At 34.7% G+C, this 20,078-nt stretch overlaps 3 protein-coding genes across 5 annotated transcripts; 2 read left to right on the top strand and 1 right to left on the bottom strand.

Annotated features, from left to right (window-relative positions):
• Positions 1–596: 596 nt before the first annotated feature.
• On the bottom strand, positions 597–12,595 carry LOC101222622 (calcineurin-binding protein 1). 2 transcript variants are annotated; one of them, XM_011654308.2, is made up of 19 exons: positions 12,384–12,595; positions 12,214–12,288; positions 11,707–11,826; positions 11,588–11,628; positions 10,838–11,049; positions 8,891–10,761; positions 7,395–7,595; positions 6,582–7,256; positions 6,108–6,343; positions 5,503–5,713; positions 5,221–5,376; positions 4,521–4,678; positions 4,220–4,412; positions 3,651–4,039; positions 2,822–3,002; positions 2,225–2,454; positions 1,414–2,074; positions 1,264–1,342; positions 597–1,052 (listed from the first exon to the last, which is right to left on the bottom strand). In XM_011654308.2, the coding sequence occupies exons 1-19, from the start codon at positions 12,384–12,386 to the stop codon at positions 811–813; spliced, it is 5,934 nt and encodes a 1,977-aa protein (XP_011652610.2). In that variant the 5' UTR covers positions 12,387–12,595; the 3' UTR covers positions 597–810. The 2 variants fall into 2 exon arrangements, with proteins under 2 accessions (XP_011652610.2, XP_031738352.1); XM_031882492.1 differs by lacking the exon at positions 12,384–12,595 and adding an exon at positions 11,370–11,463 and having other exon boundaries at positions 12,214–12,233.
• A 1,015-nt stretch (positions 12,596–13,610) lies between these two features.
• Positions 13,611–16,082, top strand: LOC101222383. Of its 2 annotated transcripts, XM_011654310.2 has the most exons (6): positions 13,611–13,725; positions 13,839–13,963; positions 14,063–14,201; positions 14,277–14,405; positions 14,496–14,586; positions 15,589–16,082. In XM_011654310.2, the coding sequence occupies exons 2-6, from the start codon at positions 13,875–13,877 to the stop codon at positions 15,756–15,758; spliced, it is 618 nt and encodes a 205-aa protein (XP_011652612.1). In that variant the 5' UTR covers positions 13,611–13,725; positions 13,839–13,874; the 3' UTR covers positions 15,759–16,082. The 2 variants fall into 2 exon arrangements, with proteins under 2 accessions (XP_011652612.1, XP_031737616.1); XM_031881756.1 differs by lacking the exons at positions 13,611–13,725; positions 13,839–13,963 and having other exon boundaries at positions 14,057–14,170; positions 14,266–14,405.
• Positions 16,083–17,362: 1,280 nt separating this feature from the next.
• On the top strand, positions 17,363–19,932 carry LOC101219866 (serine/threonine-protein kinase Aurora-1). The gene is made up of 9 exons (XM_004136182.3): positions 17,363–17,523; positions 17,942–18,061; positions 18,447–18,593; positions 18,700–18,795; positions 18,888–18,983; positions 19,079–19,175; positions 19,285–19,402; positions 19,497–19,569; positions 19,673–19,932. Exons 1-9 carry the CDS (start codon positions 17,488–17,490, stop codon positions 19,772–19,774), a joined length of 885 nt encoding a protein of 294 aa, XP_004136230.1. The 5' UTR covers positions 17,363–17,487; the 3' UTR covers positions 19,775–19,932.
• The last annotated feature ends 146 nt before the right edge of the window (positions 19,933–20,078 follow it).

Here is a 20,078-nt window from a genome sequence, read left to right on the forward strand (position 1 = left end):
ATGTTAGTAAATATGGTTTTTTTTTAAAAAATGTATAGCTTCATGATTTATTTCACTGAGGAAGTATTAATAAAGACTATTTTTTTTTAGAAAAACTCATCCATAAACTATCAAACATTTATTAGAAGCATAGGAACAAAAATTGAACATTTTAAAATTATACTAAGTCAACAATACAAAAGAAAAAGAACAAGAGATCTCGATTCAAATTCCATCATTACTAATTTGTACCAGAAAAATCACACATTTTTATTAATTAATATTCTAAATTAGAAATTCATCATTTTACTATATTAAATAAAATTATATTTTGTTATGAAGTATAAATATTTTATAAATTTTTAAAATTTCTACAATTATATATTTTTAATAACTTGCAAAATTGATCTCTATATAAACACATTTCCAGTTTAAATTAAATTTAAATCAAAATTATTCATTGCTAATTGATATCAAGACACTTGACTACGTGTGTTCATTTAATTTAAGGTTTGAGTAAATTTTAAATAACAAATTTCTCTCACAGCTCACGAGAAAGTTAACTGTTTGGGTTGACTATGTAAGTGTTTTAAAACACTTAAAATAAAAAGTCAATCCAAACACAAATGTGAAAATTTTGGTTAATATTTCAAGCAATGTTTCCCGTTGGGTGCATGACACATAACAAATGCATATATTTGGTAATTAAAATAGATATATACAAGTACAACCTATGCTTTGCAAATTTTTCCATAAATTACACATGATATAAAAGAAAAGCTTTGTCAATAGACTCTAACACTACAACTAAGAGCAAGCACACCTTGGTTGTCATACTTTGTCCGAATCTCCTCCATTAGGATTTCTCTCAGCAATGGCATTGCTACATTGTTGAAATTGAAGGCCATGAAACGAACTTCTGCGAGTGTCGGCACTCGAAAGAATCGGAATCGAACTGGTCGTGGTCTGATGATTCTCTGGCAACGAAGTAGATGCAACTGGGGTGGCTGGAGATGCCTCTGCATCTGTTTCCCCACTGTGGTTTGAACAACCATCTCTTCCAATGCCTAGAACTGCATACATGGTGGAGCAGAGGAGTAAGGGGAGATACGAGTTTCAAATCATTAACTGATCATGGTGATCAAACAAGCAAATTAAGAGGAAATACAGGTTAAAAGAGGTATACAAAATCGTTTCTACTTTTTCATATGTAGTAAATTCTTGAGAGATATACAAATGGATAAACTAACGAAAGAAAAGAAAAAGAAAAGGAAAATAAGTGACCTGTTGGTGAAGATATCATTGCAGGCAAGTTTGTATGAGTTTGTGTGGGAGGTATTACAGCTCCCTTTTTTAACTTTGACTGAAAAGGTTAACCGATCATTAGTTACTTGACAACTATCATATAACAATAATAGATTTTTCAGTTCATACCTTCAGATGTTCTTCACAATGCTTCACCACTGATGAAATATTAGCAAAATGACCATGCACTAGAGTGTATGCCCACAAGAGAAGCTTCCTTGGCATGCTGAAATCTAACATTTCAATCCCATCCATACGCTGTTGGAAGTTTACTCCTGTTGCTAGACGATATGGAACTAGATGCAGGTTCAAGCCAGATGGAAGGATACAAGAGCTCTCACGAAAAAAATTGTAAGAAGATCGAAGCAAAGAGTTAGCAGTTTCCAAATTCACTTCTGCAGCTCTTTTAACGAATATGGTATTGATTTTGGACAAGATCGGGCACCATTTTGGTTCAAGACTTTTCAGATGTGTTGAGTCCTCAAACGTTGAACTCCATAATTCATTGATTTGCAAATCCACACAAAGAAGCTGGTTATTTTCTAAACTACCAGGTAAGGAACTTGACGTTTGACTTTCGGTAGAGGATTCGGAAGGTATGGGAGTGATCAGTGCCAAGCTGATTATAAGGGATCTACACCATGCAGTAGAAGCGTGCCTGCAAACTTTTCCGATGTTAATATTGGACAACTTTGGATTCTTAAAACGTTTACGAATCCTCTCGTTTATTGCTTCAAGATTCTCCACCTTGACATTTCTCTCCAACGTGATGATATAATCGTGAAGATACCTGCGGAAACCAGATTCCATAAGTTATCTAAGTATAGCAACATCAGTATTAGAGAAGCTACAAGAATGCTAACTTGACAATGACAATTTGCAACACTTGAAAAAAGGGATAAAAACTTCGATATATCAGATAATTCTCTAATATGATTACCCAAACAAATTGCTTTCTGATATACCCGGGCCTTGTATTTCAGGCAAACTGCACAATTCCGGCCATAAGTTACCCTGCTCCATGAACAGAGCAAACATCTTCTCTAGTATATGTTCGTAACTGCTTGCATCACCAGTGCTAGAACTCCCGACTTGACGAACGGATGTAATCAAAACCTTCACATACCTCCCTAGAGCAACTGGAACAAGATCTTCAATGCACAATGCGAACTGGATTGATGATAGGTATTACATGCCACATGGGGAATAATCAACCATAAGCAAGGCGAAATTCAACAAGATCATCAACACAAAATGAAAATTGAACAAAACTGAAAGCATGTCACCGTCAATAAATGAAATTTACAAAAATAAACACATGCAGCCTTGTATATAGGTATATTGAAAAAAGTTACATGTTGGTTTTTCCATTAAATAAGTAAAGATGATCTTTCAACTCAATTACATATATTTCATTATATGCATACAGGTTCAAATCCACGGCATTGCAAAATTACGTGTATGGGTTGACAATTTAAATTATGTGGCTGATGAAGTACTGAATTGAATAGAAAAGTCCAAAGCACGTAGTTGTTACCCTTTTATCTGCTCGAAGCGATATATAAGCACGCTCAAGGGTGCAGATATCGCCAGTCTCCTCCAGAAGTTGCAAATAAAACAACAAGTACTTCCTAATACACGTAATAAACTTCCGAGAACTTTCTGGTAAATTAACTTCAAGTGCCTTCTTATTCCCCGACAGACCAGGTGTTTTGCGCCTGTAATACAGATATGTCAAAAGAGGTAGCTTCCTTTTTAATTACACGTGTTGAAAACATTACAATAGGTTAGAATTCCAATGCAAGTGATGAAGTTTCAAGAAATTTCTGATAAATTAACGTCAAGCGCCTTTTTGTTCAATGAAGACCAGAAGTTTCACTCCCAACCTCCTGTAATAAGAAGTACTTATGCTTGCATTGGGAGACGACTTTTTAGTAAATTAGCTTCAATGTGTGTAATCAAGAATAAAGGTGCGTTGTCACGAATGCCGCAAACAACTGAAAACATAGATTAGAAAATGGATGTTGCAACAAAAATGGTATGAATAATTCTTTTTGCAAGAAACACCAACGAATAAGATGATATAATATACATTTTCAAATCTTTTATGTTATACCACTTGGAGCACTAGTAATTACATATTGAAACATGACTGCTTTCTATTAATAAGATAGACTCTACCACTGAAAAAAAGAGAAAGTAAAAACATCAATCATTTTCGAGCTTATCCTGACATAGTCAAATATAAAATTAATATGCTACTACATAATGCAAACACATTGTGAAGACTTCTTTTCCAGTAACATTGACTTAACCTGAATAAATTATCTATAAAATAAAGATTTTGGACAAGCGTTGAAGCTTACCTTCCCTTTTTTACCATGCTATCAATCTCCCACATATTTATTGTAAAGGATGAACGAGATGATTTAAAACAAAATGAGAGCTCATCCTTTGCTTTGTCAACATCACCGTCTTCACCCCTTCTATAAAGACCCCGAGCAAGTGTATATCTGGCTTTATGATAATGTTTAAGATCCCCTTCAACACAAGTTTCAAGACCAGAAAGACAATCATTATACAGCATGTGCCACGCCTTTTCCACTTCGAGGAATTCATCATGCTTTATATCCTCAGAATATGCTTCATGGCCTTCCATGTCTGTAGATAAATCCGAAGTCTTGGGACCAAACTTACTTGATATTTCCATCACAGCCTCTCTAGTTGGTTGATTGAAGGCATAAGTTGAAAGGTCCTGGAGAATGCCGACAAAACGACATATATATAATATACAAAAGTAGATAAATTATCAAAACCCAAAAGGAGTATCTGAATTTTTGTCGAAGATTAATAATTTAATTAGAAAGGCTCATATAAATATACTAAATTTAAAACAAGCAACAAATAAAGTTCAATAGGATTTTATGGTATAAACCTTCCAAGCCTGCAGATCTTGTTTTGCACATTTACCAAGAAACTTTAAGCGTGATGCATGCATTCTGTAAATAGAATCAACGGCTGATGGATTTAAGGCAATAGCTTTATCATAATATGATAGAGCTTTATCATGTGAGAGCCCGAGCTTTTCACTAAGTTTGCCCATATAGAATGCATGAGACCAGTCTTGCCTGAATGAAAATAGAGCACAAAATAAAAAAAACATGGTTGAAACACAAAATAGCCAAGGTAGAGTTGAGAAGTATATTATGAGATGTCAAAAGTGGAGAGAGATATACTGATGTGCAAAAGCTTTTTTGAAATGTTTCAACGAGTTCTCACAAAATCTGACCCATGCTTCGTCCTTTGGTGGCACCACAGACCGCTGATCATAGAAAGGAACCACATTTTGAAGGCTGTCGTAGTACACCAGTGCTAATAGTTCATGTATCTCACGCTGGAGCCACAAAAGGTTCAAACATGAGTTCACATATGTTAATTCTTTAACTCCCACAAATCCTTAGACTTTAACTTGCGGGACAAGAATAAAAATAACTGAAACCATTGTGAGTATACCCAGAAAAGACCAACCATTACATGAGATAAGATTCCACATTACAGATTCAAGCACGAAATTATCCTTGAAAGCATATTATGCATTTATTTACATATAATTTAGTATTAAAATAAAGGAGACCTGTATCAAATATAGGCTCAAAACCCTGATTAGTATGAATAATATTTATCCTTATTTCATTATACCAAAGTATGCTAGAGTTCACCAACCCTACCCCATCTTAAAATACAATTAAAAGAAGAGAAAAAGTTAATAATGTTGAAAATCCCACGTCGGAAATATGAAAAGACCTCACAATCTTTATAAAACACATGAATTACTCATCTTATTTCCAATTGATTTTGAAATGAAATATCATATTTCTCTAATATATAAGCATCTCCGAAAATGACATACTTGTAGAAAAAATTTGGAGGTCAAACCTGCTGAGTTGGTGACTTTGCTAAAGCTAAACTCATTAGTAGACAACGACGGCTCCTCCTCCGGCTTATCTCCACTCTATGGGGTAAAGAATCATTTTTCCTCCATCCTGCAACGTTGATGTGCTTACTACCATCATTGAGCAACAGGTCTACCTCCTGTTTTGATGTAAACATAGAATTTAAGGAGTGGAACTTTCTAGAATGACTTGAAAATTATATACCTACGAAAAAGAATACAAACAATACAGACACATAAAATTATGCAAGATGACCGTATATTACCTCATCATAAATATGAGCAAGTTTTTGCCAGCTCTCGAATCGCAGAGGATTATACAGTAGATCATATTTGAAGAGGTTTGCATTATGTTGTACAAATTCCTCTCCTTCCTTGGTGAGTACAAAACCTGGCCATTTGTCAGTTGCACTCATTTCCTCTGATTGAGCAAGGAAATAATACAAGCTGCTATAAACTTCCAAATATGGTTCAGAACTGCAATCAGACAAATAGAGATACTATCATTTTCAAGAGCAACATTCAATAATTAATTCAAAGGTAAGTGGGCACCATGGATTGAACCCATGACCTATTAGCCATTTATCGAGACTTTGTCTCCTTTCTTATTTTTTTAAAGGGTGGTCATCCAACTTAGTACTACTCTCTCCCAAGTACGCTTAACTACGAAGTTCTAATGAGATCTGATGCATTAATACCGGTATGAATTTTGATTGCACCCATGGTAATTAAGTCTTAAAATAAATTATTAACCGTTTAACACTTTCAGCTTGAATTTCCTTGTATCTAATTGGAAATCTACTTTGTTACTTCCTATTATGGGCCTCTATTTTACCATTTAGATATTTCATACATATAAAAAATGTCTTACCTTCCTGCAACTGATGCTCGATACTGTTTAATGCTTCCTACATCATTAAGTAATATCTTTGTCATTGTTACAAGAAACTCATCTGAACCAGCTTCCTCAGAGAGTTTTTCTTCACATAAATTGAGATCATCTAGGAACTTGTCTACCACATTTCCATCCAATACATCCTCTGGTGGTTTTAAAAAGTGTTTGCGGATGGCTCTTAGAACTCTTCGCAGCTTGACTAATCCAGTTCTCTAAAAGACCAAAAGAAAAAGAAAAAAAAGGAAACACACACACACACAATGCACCAGATAAAAGGTCAGTCAAACAAAACTCAATTAATGCCAACTCGGAGATCGAGAATGCATAACTCTTGACAGTCCCACCAAAACATGAGAGTGCTAGTTTCTGCTTTCTCCAAGTAAACACAAATTCTATCAAAGGGGAGGGGGCCACAATTAGACAAGTGGAGACACTGCATAAAATACTCACAGATGAAGCCTTTGCATAAGGGAGTATATACTGGAAAACATCAGCACACTGTTCTTTGGTCTGATAATCCCCGCGGCTAGTATTTTTATGTACAGATAGATCATCATCATAAGATGAGTCACATCTGAGGTTTAACCCATACAAGCAGAAAAAGCACTGATCCAACGTATTTTCAATTTTTAATTCTAGTTCCTCCTTTTCATCTTCATTTTGCTCATTCTCACATTCAACTAGTTGGTCACTATTATTGTCACCGGTACTGAACTTGCCAACAGACTCCTCATCTCCTTCCTTCATAAATTCTCCTTCCTTCATAAATTCTCCTTCTGTAGCATCTTTCAATATTGATTTATGAGTTGAAAAGCCCTCCCGTGTTATATCCTCCCTAGCATCCTCCATCATGGATCTGGCTTCATCATTTTGACTCAGCCCCAAATCTTGATCATTCAATTTTGATCGATCTGGAGATGCCTTTACCTGACAATTCTCCCATTCCATGTCATCACATTCAATTATTTTCTCATTTACCGAACTGTTCAATTTAAGTTTCATATCCAAGGCTAAGAGATGCTTGATGGAAAATTTAAGAAATTTTCCTTCCTCCCCTTCACCCTCGCCCCAACAGCAGAGACCATATTCTGCAAGTAGGTCATGCGTTGCACCAATTAACTCAACCTAATATGAGAAGATGGAAATTGATCAGAGAATGGAAGTAATAACTGCCAAGGAAATCTTTACAGAAAAGGATGGCTGAGAAGCCCAATAGCAAGCTCCACAATTAACTAATTATCCTTAAAAAATCATCCTACTGACGTGAGATTTCACAGGCACAGAAAGATCAAGATGTTGGAGTTTGCAGAATGCAATGGCTGCATCTACGAGGCAGCATCTTTCAACTTGATCATCAACTGCCGTCCCAGAAGACTTCTTGGAGAGAAATAGGTTTATAACATTACACATGACTGATAAAAGCAAGAACTGCATATCACAAATTCTCCTTGTCTGAATGTCATTCTGCAAGCATAACAAAGTTAATATGTGGTATTGAGACTGCACTACATTTTAAACGAGAAGAGAGCAGCAAACAAAGCCATTAAACAAAATGTTCTGTATTTTATTATTAACTTCACCTTTGATAAGCAACTTGAACTCATATGTTAGCAAAAAAAGTCCAAAAGTCATAAAATCCAAGAGCAATGTGCATAAGTTCACTTATGCAGTAAAAGAAATTAATGTATTACTAAAAATACAATCTAATCCCATTGCCACAATAAGGAATGACGTCACTAATGATTTTAGGAGCAAGTGGAGTTTAAAATACCACTTCCAAGTGAGATAAAATTTTCATCAAAGTCATACAGAGATCTTAGCCTGCTCACAGAAATTCCTATATCCAGACAAACAAACAACCATGCTCAAATAATTATGCATGTATAGAGTGAAACAGAGCCATGAACGAAATTATCCAATTTGTCCACGTTATATCCATCTATTTGAGTTATGAACACCAACAACACAATTGAATATCTATCTTTTCTTCCAAAAGCCCACTGATATTTATTTGAGAAGTGACAATATCTATGATATTTTATCTAACTGACATTATATATCCATGAACATTGGTTGGCATATGCACGAAAAAAAGATCAATATCTTAATTCTGAGATAAACATAATAAGTTATTCATACGTTATAAGCTTCTTCATATTATTTATTAAACCAAATTTCTTGGTTATGTAATATGATTTCATATTATTTCCTAACAATCGATCATTTTAATAAAAAACTATAATTATAGATGAAGAATGCACTCTGGTAAGTCAAAAACAAACAAGAACTAAATGATTTTTATGTAAAGTTCAAGGTCTAGGATAGAATAGTAGAAAGTTAAGAGACTAAAAGATTCAAACCTCAACAAAACTGCAAAATGAAATATCTTAAGCTCCAATATACTACCAGGGGCGAAAGTTTACAAAGTATGCTTTAAATTATTCTTATTACCCATTTCACTTATGTTTGAACTTTGACCACTCCTCTATTAAAGCAGGACTTGAAAAGACGCGAGGAACAGAAAAGTTTTCCTACGAAGTCAGACATCTACGACTACAGCAGATACTTGTGCTTGATTCTGTTATAATATCTTTGTTACTGTATGATTAATTGGATAAACTTGAGAAAATTGGTTGTACATTAGTTATACAAAAATCATCAAGAGGCTTGATCAAATTTTCAATTTTAAATAAAGAATTCACTTGGTACATGAAAAGATAACAAAGAAGTACAAGCACAGATAACAAGTATTGGATTACCGAGTCTAGAGAATGTTCAATGGAGTTCTTTACTTCAGATATACATTGAGATATTGCTTTTACTTCTTCTGCGACTAGATGGTTCAAGTGACTGAAAGGACCGTCCTTCATTTCAATGTCAGAGAGTGCTTTTGCTTCTGACTTCTCACGAAATGATTTATTTGATGTAAAGTATTCATGCAATCCAGCAGCTGCCATGAGTATTTGCAGCTTCCGTTGGTGAGAATTCAAAAGTATCTCGATATCCAAATGATTTTCCTTCTCACACGATTTGATTAAAACATCAATTGCTGCAAGTTCCACTGAAGTAATCCCTGCATCTTTTCTTCCTAAAAAATGTAAGGATAAGGCATCAAGGTCAACTTCCTGTACACTAAATAGAAGCGGAGAAAGTAAAGTGATGCACTCCTCATACATTTCTTTCTCAAACATTTCAGGTACAGCATTCTTCATCACGAGGTCAACCTTTAGAACGTTAATTTCATAAAGTATTCTATCCAAGGTTAGCATTTTCAAAACCCGACAGTGAGGGAGGCAGACACTGGACAGAGAACCATTCACATCTTTCAACTTTTCCAGAAGCGATAAAGAAATACAGAACTCTTCACAGGCCTTTGCCTTGTTTCCATCCCGCAAAGACAATTGCCCACTAAGCCAAAAGAATCGTACCCAAAATGATCTGTTATTGGTTAATAGTGAATTTTCTACAAATAAGTGCTGATTATTAGAACTTTCAGATGATATTCTGCTGGAACCTTGAGGATTGCTAGAGCAATTATCACTCTGTTCCAGGGCTACTAATTCAATGATCTTACAGAGATGATATGAAGCCTCTGACATGAATTCAGATTGCTTGGTATTATCAGAAGAGGATGATCCAAAGTCGAAATAGAGTTCAGCAAGAAAAAGATTGCATTCAGGAGATCTGTCCTTTCCCCAGTGCCTTGTCAACTTTTCCAAGTCCAGAAATTTGAAAAATGCAACCTGATGTGGAGGATATGTGCTTGAAAGCTTTTCTAAAAGCATATGACTCACATGATAAGCACCATAGTTACAGGAAGTTTCTACCAAAAAAGTATGAACATCATTGCAGTCTAAACCCTGTGAATTCTCCCCATCACCGTAGGAAACAGAATTCCTGGTCTCACGGTCAGTATCTTTGGTTCCCAATCCACTGGAAATAAAGGGTTCTAGATACTGAGTTACAACCCTTGCCAAGTCTTTACTTGTCGAATAATCTAATTCTTCTTTTCCAGGCTTACGACTTCTTAGCCTTTCAAGACGAGTACTACGCCGCTCTTGTGGATGTTCATCTAAACCACTTGTCTCTTTTTCCTTAAAAGAAGATGAACTTTCTGTGTTAGAATCTGCAAGTGATGTATTATCACAAATGGAGGTCGAAGCAAGCTCTTTCCTCTCCATAAATGCACTGCTACGATCTGAATTGGGAGTTGAGCATATTCTTAATCTAACATCACCAGATCTAAGAGCTTTTTCAACCTCCACCTCAGACCCGCATCCGCTCAATGGAAGTAAGATATCTAGGAGTGCATCAACAAGACCAACCCAGGAAACTTCTGCAAGGTGGAGATCTATATTCTGGTTTGACCTTTTAACTTTCATGTCTTCATCAAGATCCTCTTCACCAGCCTTCCTCTTATCAATAAATTTGAGTCGGACATGTTTTGGTTCTAGCTTATCAATACCTTTGGGTGCATATGGAATAGATTCTGACTCTTCAATAGTAAGTTTCACATGCAAAGCACGAGCATGTGATGGCCAGTGCCTCAAAATCAATTCTGCCACAGAAAGACAGGCAACCTCATCACGTATTGCAATTAGAACTTCCAATAGCTTCTCCATGCAGTTCCCTAAACAACAATCACCAAAAAAACACTTACTACCATGTCTGAAATAAATATGTTAACAGACCATATAAGTACTCACAATTATTGGGGCTGCACACAAGTCCTTGCTCAAATGCCCAACGTGAAATATTAAGTAAGCCCATTGAGCAAGATAAAGTACCCAGCTGGTTCCAAACAACAGAATCCTTAGAATCAATTTCAACGGCTTGAAGATAACAACGCAGAGCACCCTCATAATGAGCAGATCCCTGTTGTAGACATACAGTAGCTAGATTCTTAAGTGCTAAGAATCTGCAAAGGACCATCCACGAAAAAATACAAAGTGAATTGGTATAAATATCTGTCCAATAACCAAAAGATTACAACACCCACTACACTGTAGGAAATAATCAAACAAAATACCCTTTCCCTTGCATGTCTAAGCAATGGTCTAATTTGATTAATATATATTGAACCCTTAAGAGGAAACTTCAAGCAACATTTACAGGCATGGAAGCAACTCGAAAGCATTATCATAGACCCACAGCTCCCATAACCAACAAAAGTGGAGGCCAAAGGATCGAAGTATGAATTAATGAATAAAACTTTAATCCACCTTAATAGTAACTTACTCGAAAATTAAAGCTGAAAAAAAGAAGAAGAAGAAGAGAATCCTTTGAAGCACGATATACTGATTAAAAGAGCTGCTATGCTCATCAGTTGCCACTGATCATGAAATGAAGATAGCTCTAGTCACAGTGGAGAAGACTACCACGTGAAGTTTCAGAACCGTTCCAATGGAACCTAAAAATTTTGGAAACAAGTAAAAAAGAAAGCATAAATCAGTAACCTGAGCTGCAGTAGATGATTATCACCAGCTTCACCATCAACCTGCATAACCAAGAGAAATCAGGAATACCATACACGATTCTCTATCTAGCACTGTGATCCTTAAAAAAAAAGCCATACCTGTGCAGATTCTATCAAATGATCTTTGAGAACAGATTCTAACAATTCACGAGCCTTTTCATATTCTTTTGCTTGTAATTTAAGAAGTCCATCATGGTAAGTTTTCGTCAAATGGAATTCCTGCATAGAGCATATAAAATAAAGATAATAATTGAATCTTAAATTCAACTATTATTATAGCATCTAACCACATTTCTTTCTAAACAAATCAAAAACAAAAACCATCGCCATTCTTCAAAAGATAGGCGATAAACAAAAGCAGATTCATAAAATCAAAATATAAAGCTTCAAAAACCATAAACTTGCATAGTTGCTTGCATTGACAATGTAAATAATCCCCCCCCCCCCCCCCCCCCCTCCCCCCCCCCCAAAAAAAAAAAAAACACATAAAATCATATATAGAAACGCATTTTTCTTTCTCCTCTTGTGAACTACAAATGTAAATGACATTAAAACTAAATAATAAACAATAATCTATAAAGAGATAAAGAGAGGGCATATGCATACCTGAGCTTCTTTAGTAGGAGCTAAGGGTTCCCATTGATTTCTGGAGTCGGTATCATTAATTGCAGAGATTGAAAACTGAAACAATGAATCTCCAATAATTCAAACTTGTATTGTTCGTGTACAATCAATAAAGTATATTACGAAATTCAGAATCGTGAAATTAACTTTACCATTATTGAAAATGCTGGAACCGGAATTGAGCCACCGTGATTAGGGCGCGAAGTTTGGGATTTAATTGTGTTCTTGAAGTTGTGTTCGCCGTTCAGTTCTTCGTTTCGGCTTTTCGTTCTTTCTTCACTCTATGAATCCTGGCCGTTAATTGTTTGAAGTGTTACCGGAAAAAAAAAAAGAAAACAAAACTCAACGACAGTAGCTCAAAACAATATGAATTTTAGGATTGTTTAGTGTAAGAGTTATATAGTTAATTAAAAAGTGAGAATATGTGAAAAACTTTTTCTCTAGCAATTATTAATAATTTTAAAGTTTTATTATTTATTTATTGTAAATTCCATTAAATATTTTAAAATATAATTTGATGATATCAAATTATTGATCTCATAGTTACATATTAAGACTGTGTCTTCACTTTTACGAATCATAATAGTTATTGTTACTGTAATTAACATATAGTAATAGTTCGATAGATCTATTAGTATAATTTTTCTTAATTTGACTAGTTATTGTTTTAGCATGTTTTAAAAAGCTTTTTTTTCAATTTCGTCGTATTTCTGTGGAATTTTATGTTTTAAGTAATGGTTACAATATCAACGATGATTGAAATTTCGATATCGATAGATATTGTTAGAAAATTATAAAAACAACCAATTAAAAAAATAATTTTAAGTTAGTAAATAAATATTTGATTATTTTCAAATAAGTAAACATGTCTACTGTTTATACTAGTGTCATTTTTATGTTTATGTTTCATGATTCGTCAATTTTTTTTCGATTCAATAGAAATATGATTCTTTCCTTCTATCGATATTTAACTCCTTGAAATTGTGAAAAGTATTAATAGAAACATTAACCTGTTGATGGAAATTTAAAACTATAGTTTTAACTTAAAATTTTCGTTTTTAGTTTGAGGGCTAAAAAATTTGATGTAGAAATTGGATTAATAAAAGTATACTTTTTAATTTTGCATAATTTAGTCTATTTTTTTTCTTTATAAGGAATGTTTAAATATATATTACTTTTTTTTATGAGAAATCCAAACACACTATTTTCTAAATTCAATGTATACGGATAGAAAATATTTCACACTTTGTTTCTTGAAACACAATTAAAAAGAGAGTTAAAAGGGGTTTAGGGTTTAGGGTTTGTCTTCTACCTTCGTAGTCAGCTCTCGTACGCCTGCTGGTTTCCCCCCCCCCCCCCCCCCCCCCCCCCCCCCCCCCCCCTCTCCAAATTCGTAAGATTGATGTTTTGTGATCTTTCAATTTTTCATTTCTTCAAGTTCATTGCCTTGGGCCAGTTTGATTTTGGATTGATGTTGGGAAGGATTGATATTGGGTAGTGTCTTGAGAGTTTCCAATTATGTTTTGTTTGTGGCTTTAACTGTAAATGATTTGATTCAACTTCTCCACCGACGTGTGTAAACAAAATTCAAATTTTTACTGTGGCAGGCTAGTTAAGTGGAAGTTAGTGGTGTATTGAACGAAATGCCTCATTCACTCGAGGGGTTTATATTTGTTCTTATTCACGTTCTCGTCATCATTATGAAATGGCCGACTTTCTGCCTGAGTAGTATGTGAGCATTTCGGAAACTCTCTTCCTCTCCTACTTGCATGTTCAAACATACATTTCATTTCATTTTAGTTATTGTATTGGCTTGAATGTGACTTTCTAGGGTTGAGAGTAAAATTTTAAATGTTGGAGAGGAGCTATGGAGGGAAACATTACCATTACAGATGGGTTCTCGCTTGTATCATCTTCAAGGACTCAAACCTGATATGTGGTATGAAGTGAAGATATCATACCCGGGATCTGTATGTGTTTTCTGTCCTTCGAAAGTTGAATTTTTAAAGCTCTTCTGAGTTTGTCTCATTCAAGGGAAACAACAGATACCTGCTAGCTTCTCGTTAGAACTAAAGAGAGACTTGACAAGCCCTGTTGAGAAGCAGAGCAGAAAGTTGCTTGATACTGAAAAGCTTATTTTTAAGACAGAGGGCATGAAGTTGAAGGGAGATCAGGTTGTCTTTTCCCCTAATTATTTTATTGAAATGATTGTAGACTTTAATTGATGAAATTGTTAAACTTTCGAACTTATAGTTTTGATACAGGTTGATGCGCATGTATTGGTTACTGTGAAATCCGAGGGAGTTGTTGCCATACCATCTGTACGGGAAATGGAGTCGATCGTCTACAATATAGGTATCTCATGTTTTTTCCCTATGTCATGTGGCATGGTTTCACAGACGTTCTGGCTTCAATTGATTGTTATCCCAACTGACTTGTTTTTTGGATAAGAAATCATTTCATTGACAAATAAAACATCCAAAGAATGCAATAGAGATAACAGGAAAAAACCCAAAAAAAGGATGAAACATTGGATTGGCCCCAACAATAGAAGATTACAATGAAATTAGAGGGGAAGGGGATGAAAAGAGGTTTTAGAAACAGAAAATGTAAAATGGATTGTAATGTGAGAAAGCCACAAAAACGAGGAGTCGAAACAAAACATCAGTGCGGTCCTTGACTTGTTAAATAATTGCAATCTTTTTTTCCTTATTCTAATTGCAATCTTGTTAAATATTTGTTCCATTTTAAATTGTGAAGAATGCACGGGGAGGATGAAAATTTTTGACCAACTAAAATTTTCTAGTCGAATTATCTTTGCTGGTTTGCAGTTCAAATGGGTTTATAATCTCATTTATTAGAATAGCTAGTAATGATTCTAATTTTTTAAAAAAAGGTATGATGAATTGTCCTGACACTAGATTGGAAAGAAAGAATAGCTTAAATTATGCAAATGAAACGAATTTTTTTTTATTCCATACATGATCTAAGAAGCAAACATTTATTTCTCGTTACTTGATCAGCAAACATCTAATTTCCCGACTCCTGAAGAGAGCTCCTGGTTAAACCAGCTTGAGAAAAAGAAGTCTGTAGTTATTTTTACCTAAGTAACACATGTACTAAAACGAACAGCAGAAGACATGCAATTCCATTCGTTGGTGTCCTTGTTTATGAAGGAATACCTTGCTCTATAATGATAATGACAGGTGTATGTACTTAAATGTTGTTTCACTGTTAATGTCGAAACCACTTACCTCTTGCTCCTTTGATATGCCAAAGTCATCATGTCGTTTGCTTGCTTGACAACAATGTCTAACATCTCATTCAAAAGTATGATACTTTCTGGCTTTATGGCAGTTTGTGACGAACTACTTATCGGCATCCCACACAAAGCTTGGGGGGTTGGAGGCTTGGTTATATTCTGCTTGATATTGGCATTCATCATCCCATCTCTTTTACCGCCATGGCTGTTACAGACCAACCAGACCCAAGGGCCAGGAAATCAACACGCATCCAAGAATTCTTAAATTGGCTAGTCTATCAAAGAACTTGTGCAACAGCTCGAAGGCTGTAAGGATGGAGAAGTTATTGTAGAGTGTTAAGCTGTCTGCCTGGTCGAACTAACTGCCATTTATCTCACACGGATATCCTTCTAATGGACCTTGAGAAGGAAAAACATGTAAGCTTTTGGTCCATTATCAATATTTTGGTTCTTTGTTCATTTGTCAATAAAGCAATTTACTACTGTCGATCATTTTTTTTTTGTTGAGTTCAATGATGTGTAGGGTGAAGGTTTCAAACCTTACTTATATCAAAATGTTGAGGTTGAATTTAGCTTCTCTTAGATAATATCCAAAAAAGATGTCGAAGATACAAGATTATGAGCAACTTTTTCTTCGCGTTAGGAGTCTAATTACGAGACTTATAGATGTTTATAAACTCAGTTACTGAGAATCTCTTCCACACAAAAGAATCAACTTCCATCAAATTAGTGTTGTGAAGGTTGGACCGCGGAACTACCTCCAAATAATCAAATTCTACCACTATCAAAAGATGTTGTCCCATCAAATTTCTAGTAACCTCGATCAAACCTTCCACCACCACCACTTTTATCTCCAACTAGACTAATATGTTATAAACCCACGTTGCATTGTCTTTAAGTTGTTGGTTTACTAAATACTTTACATTTTGAGTTTTACATTGACCATTCACCCCTTTTGGAATGAGTGAGTTAGAAGGGAGGATCGTAGTGGTAAAGTTATGTGATAACCTCATGATTTTTTCTAATAACAAAAATTTTACCTTTGTTTTATTTATTACTTGTAATCATTGAATTTAAGAAATCTTTTCAATGGTGATAAAGTTGACATTAAACAAAATGTAATATAAATGGAGAAGTACAAAAGATTGACTAGAACTTATCTATTATAAAAGTAGTTATTATAATCTGTTTTTTTAGTACGATTTGAACTAGAATCTTAACTAAACTAAACACTTGTACGTGCGTCATAATAGATTAGTCTTTTTTTTTTTTTTACCAAGATTTGTAGTTCAGTTAGACTTGAATTGTCAAATATTTAAATGACATCTTTTAAACAAAGTTTTCTAACAACATAATTCAATTTTTTTTTCTTTTGATATGGCATATATTGAATCTTTAATTCACCAATATTATATATTATATATGAGAAAGTTACCAATACAACAATTAAATTCAAATTACTAACACACAGAGCACATTTAAAAAGTTTAAAATGTAGCAACTATGTTAAAGTCCGTAAGAATCTAACAAAGATATAATGCTTATTTGTTTATAAATTTTAAAATTGTTGCTATATACTCGATTATTACTTCTAAAATTACTATCCTAATATATATATACACACACCTACACGTACTTATTTATTTGCACCAACTAAAATAATTCAAGAAATGGGATGTAGATAATGTGATGTGATCTAACCTTTTTTATCCTAAAAATTGGACCGTTACATAAAGGGTATCTTCGGGTGGGGACACTAAGACGACTTTATATAGTTAGGTTTCATTAATTTCTAAATTTTTTGAATTTTTTAACCGAGCGGCACATGCCACGTGTCAGCACATTAGAATTCGACCGTTGCTGGGGTTCAATACCTTTTTCTTACACCCCCAATTCGCATTTCCCTCTCGTCTTCCTCGTCTCTCTTTCTCTGTCTCTTCTCGCCATTCCCTCTGCTTCTTTTAACTCTTCTTCTCTCTTTCCTTCTCTCTCACATGGCGATTGCTGCAGAGAACCAACCCCAGGAGAAGGTAAATCGATGAAAATGTGTTATAGCATGGTTTCCGATTGTGGTTTTTGTGGTTTCGCGTTCGTTTGTTCCAAGATTACGATTGAATCGTTCAATTCCTTTCTCTTTCTCTCTTCTTAACCACGATTCTTTTAGATTTTACAATGATTTTTGAGGTTTCTGTTGTCCTTCTAAACACGATTAATAAACCTTCGCTTCTCAATTCTTGTACTCTCTTTGATATCGTGGTAGAAATGGAATATTTAAGATGTCTTCTGGTTTTAGTTTCGTTTTGACGGAATTTCTCGGTTTTTTTTTTTTTACAAACACGGACCGTTGATTTTTAATCGTTTGAGTTTGTAAATTGAATAATTAGGGTTTCAAATTAATTTCTGGTAGTTGATTGTTTTTTAATGTTTTTTTTTTTTTTTTTTTTGTAGATTACCACTACGGAGGCCTCTGCTGTCGAGAAGAGAAGATGGACGCTTAATGACTTTGATATCGGGAAGCCTCTCGGAAGAGGGAAGTTTGGTCATGTCTATCTGGCTAGAGAAAAGAAGGTTCGTTTTATTCTCTTAACTTTACTTCTCCTGTTAAAAATTTGGAATCGAAAGATATTAAGATTCAGAATAATTATTGTTTTATCCGTTTTGTGTTCTTATTTTTTAGATCTGAGAAGATTATAGAATTGTTTAAAAGTTCTCATTAGTTCTCTAGCATTTTAGGGTTTTTAAAAAGTAGCTTTCAACTTTTCAGCAAGTCATGTTCCATCAGCAAACTAAACTCTAAATAAGTTTGTAAAATCATATTGGCTTCGAAATTTATTCTCCTGAGAAGACCATTTGTCTTGGTTGGCTAGTGTTACAGAATTTTATGTCGGTTGCACCATTCTTTTACTTCTCATAATTTGATAGTGTTTACTTGATTTCCGTGGATATCAAACAGAGTAATCACATTGTGGCTCTAAAAGTTCTATTCAAGAGCCAGTTACAACAGTCGCAGGTTGAACACCAGCTTCGTCGGGAAGTTGAAATACAGAGTCATCTTAGACACTCCAACATTCTGCGCCTTTATGGATATTTCTACGATCAAGTATTTTATATTTTCCCTGAAAGTTTATGAAATAAATCAAGTAATTAAAATGTAAACTGAAGCATACAGCCACTGACCTTCCCCTTCTTAAATGTTGTTGTTGCAGAAACGGATTTATTTGGTATTGGAATATGCACCCAGAGGTGAGCTTTACAAGGAACTACAGAAGTGCAAATACTTCAGTGAGAGACGTGCTGCTACTGTAAGTCCCCCCTCTATGCCCTGGTTTTGTGATGTGTTAATATTGATATTACATTCTATAATGACGTTTTAAATTTATGATGCATGAGGCAGTACGTCGCGTCATTGGCTCGAGCACTCATATACTGTCATGGAAAACATGTGATCCACAGAGACATCAAACCAGAAAATCTTTTAATTGGTGCCCAGGTAATAAACTGGCTTCATTAAATATCAGGTTCTCAGTCCTTGATGTTAGATTCTCACTTTGTTGGGGCTAAGTAAATGAGGCTTTTCTGTCACAGGGTGAACTCAAGATAGCTGACTTTGGATGGTCAGTGCACACGTTCAACCGTAGGCGGACTATGTGTGGAACACTGGATTATCTGCCTCCGGAAATGGGTATGTATATCGAAACCGGACATTACAATTCCTTTCTATGAGTAGAGCGAGTAAAATTTTAAAATGGAAGCTAAAGAGAATTAGTAATTCCAAATTTTACTTTTGACAGTGGAGAGCGTGGAACACGATGCAAGTGTGGATATCTGGAGCCTTGGTGTATTATGCTATGAGTTTCTCTATGGAGTACCTCCATTTGAGGCTAAGGAACACTCTGACACATACAGGAGGTAGATTCAATTGAACCTTTGCAATGTATATGGTCACTTAAAATTTCATCTCTTCATTGTTTGATATATTTTAAATGGAACACCATACTTTCAGAATCGTGCAAGTAGATTTGAAGTTTCCTCAAAGACCAATTATATCTTCAACTGCAAAGGATCTTATCAGTCAGGTATGGTTGTGTTAATCCTTGCATATAACCGATTTCACTATACTTGATATCTTTGTCGTACTGAATGAACAAACGTTTTTGCTTTTATTCGTTTTCGGTGTAGATGCTTGTCAAGGATTGTTCTCAACGGTTGCCGCTACACAAAGTTCTCGAACACCCTTGGATTGTTCAAAATGCAGAGCCCTCTGGTGTATATAAGAGTTGATCTGCGTTGAATAATAATATATATCTTTTGGTACAAAGCTTCAAAAATGATCTCCATTACTTTGTAGCGTGTCAGTGTCATCTAAACTTTTCTCTGAGAGCATTGTAAACAATTACTAATCGACATTCGATAAATATATCCATTCAATTTTCATTCCATTTCTTTTCCCAATTCTTCCTATTTTCTTTGCTCTTCAACATAATAAATATATCCATTCAATTTTCATTCCATTTCTTTTCCCAATTCTTCCTATTTTCTTTGCTCTTCAACATAATATTTAATGTTGTTATGTACAAAACAAACT

This window comes from Cucumis sativus, chromosome 3 (assembly GCF_000004075.3).
Source record: "Cucumis sativus cultivar 9930 chromosome 3, Cucumber_9930_V3, whole genome shotgun sequence".
NCBI classification, from domain to species: Eukaryota; Viridiplantae; Streptophyta; class Magnoliopsida; order Cucurbitales; family Cucurbitaceae; genus Cucumis; species Cucumis sativus.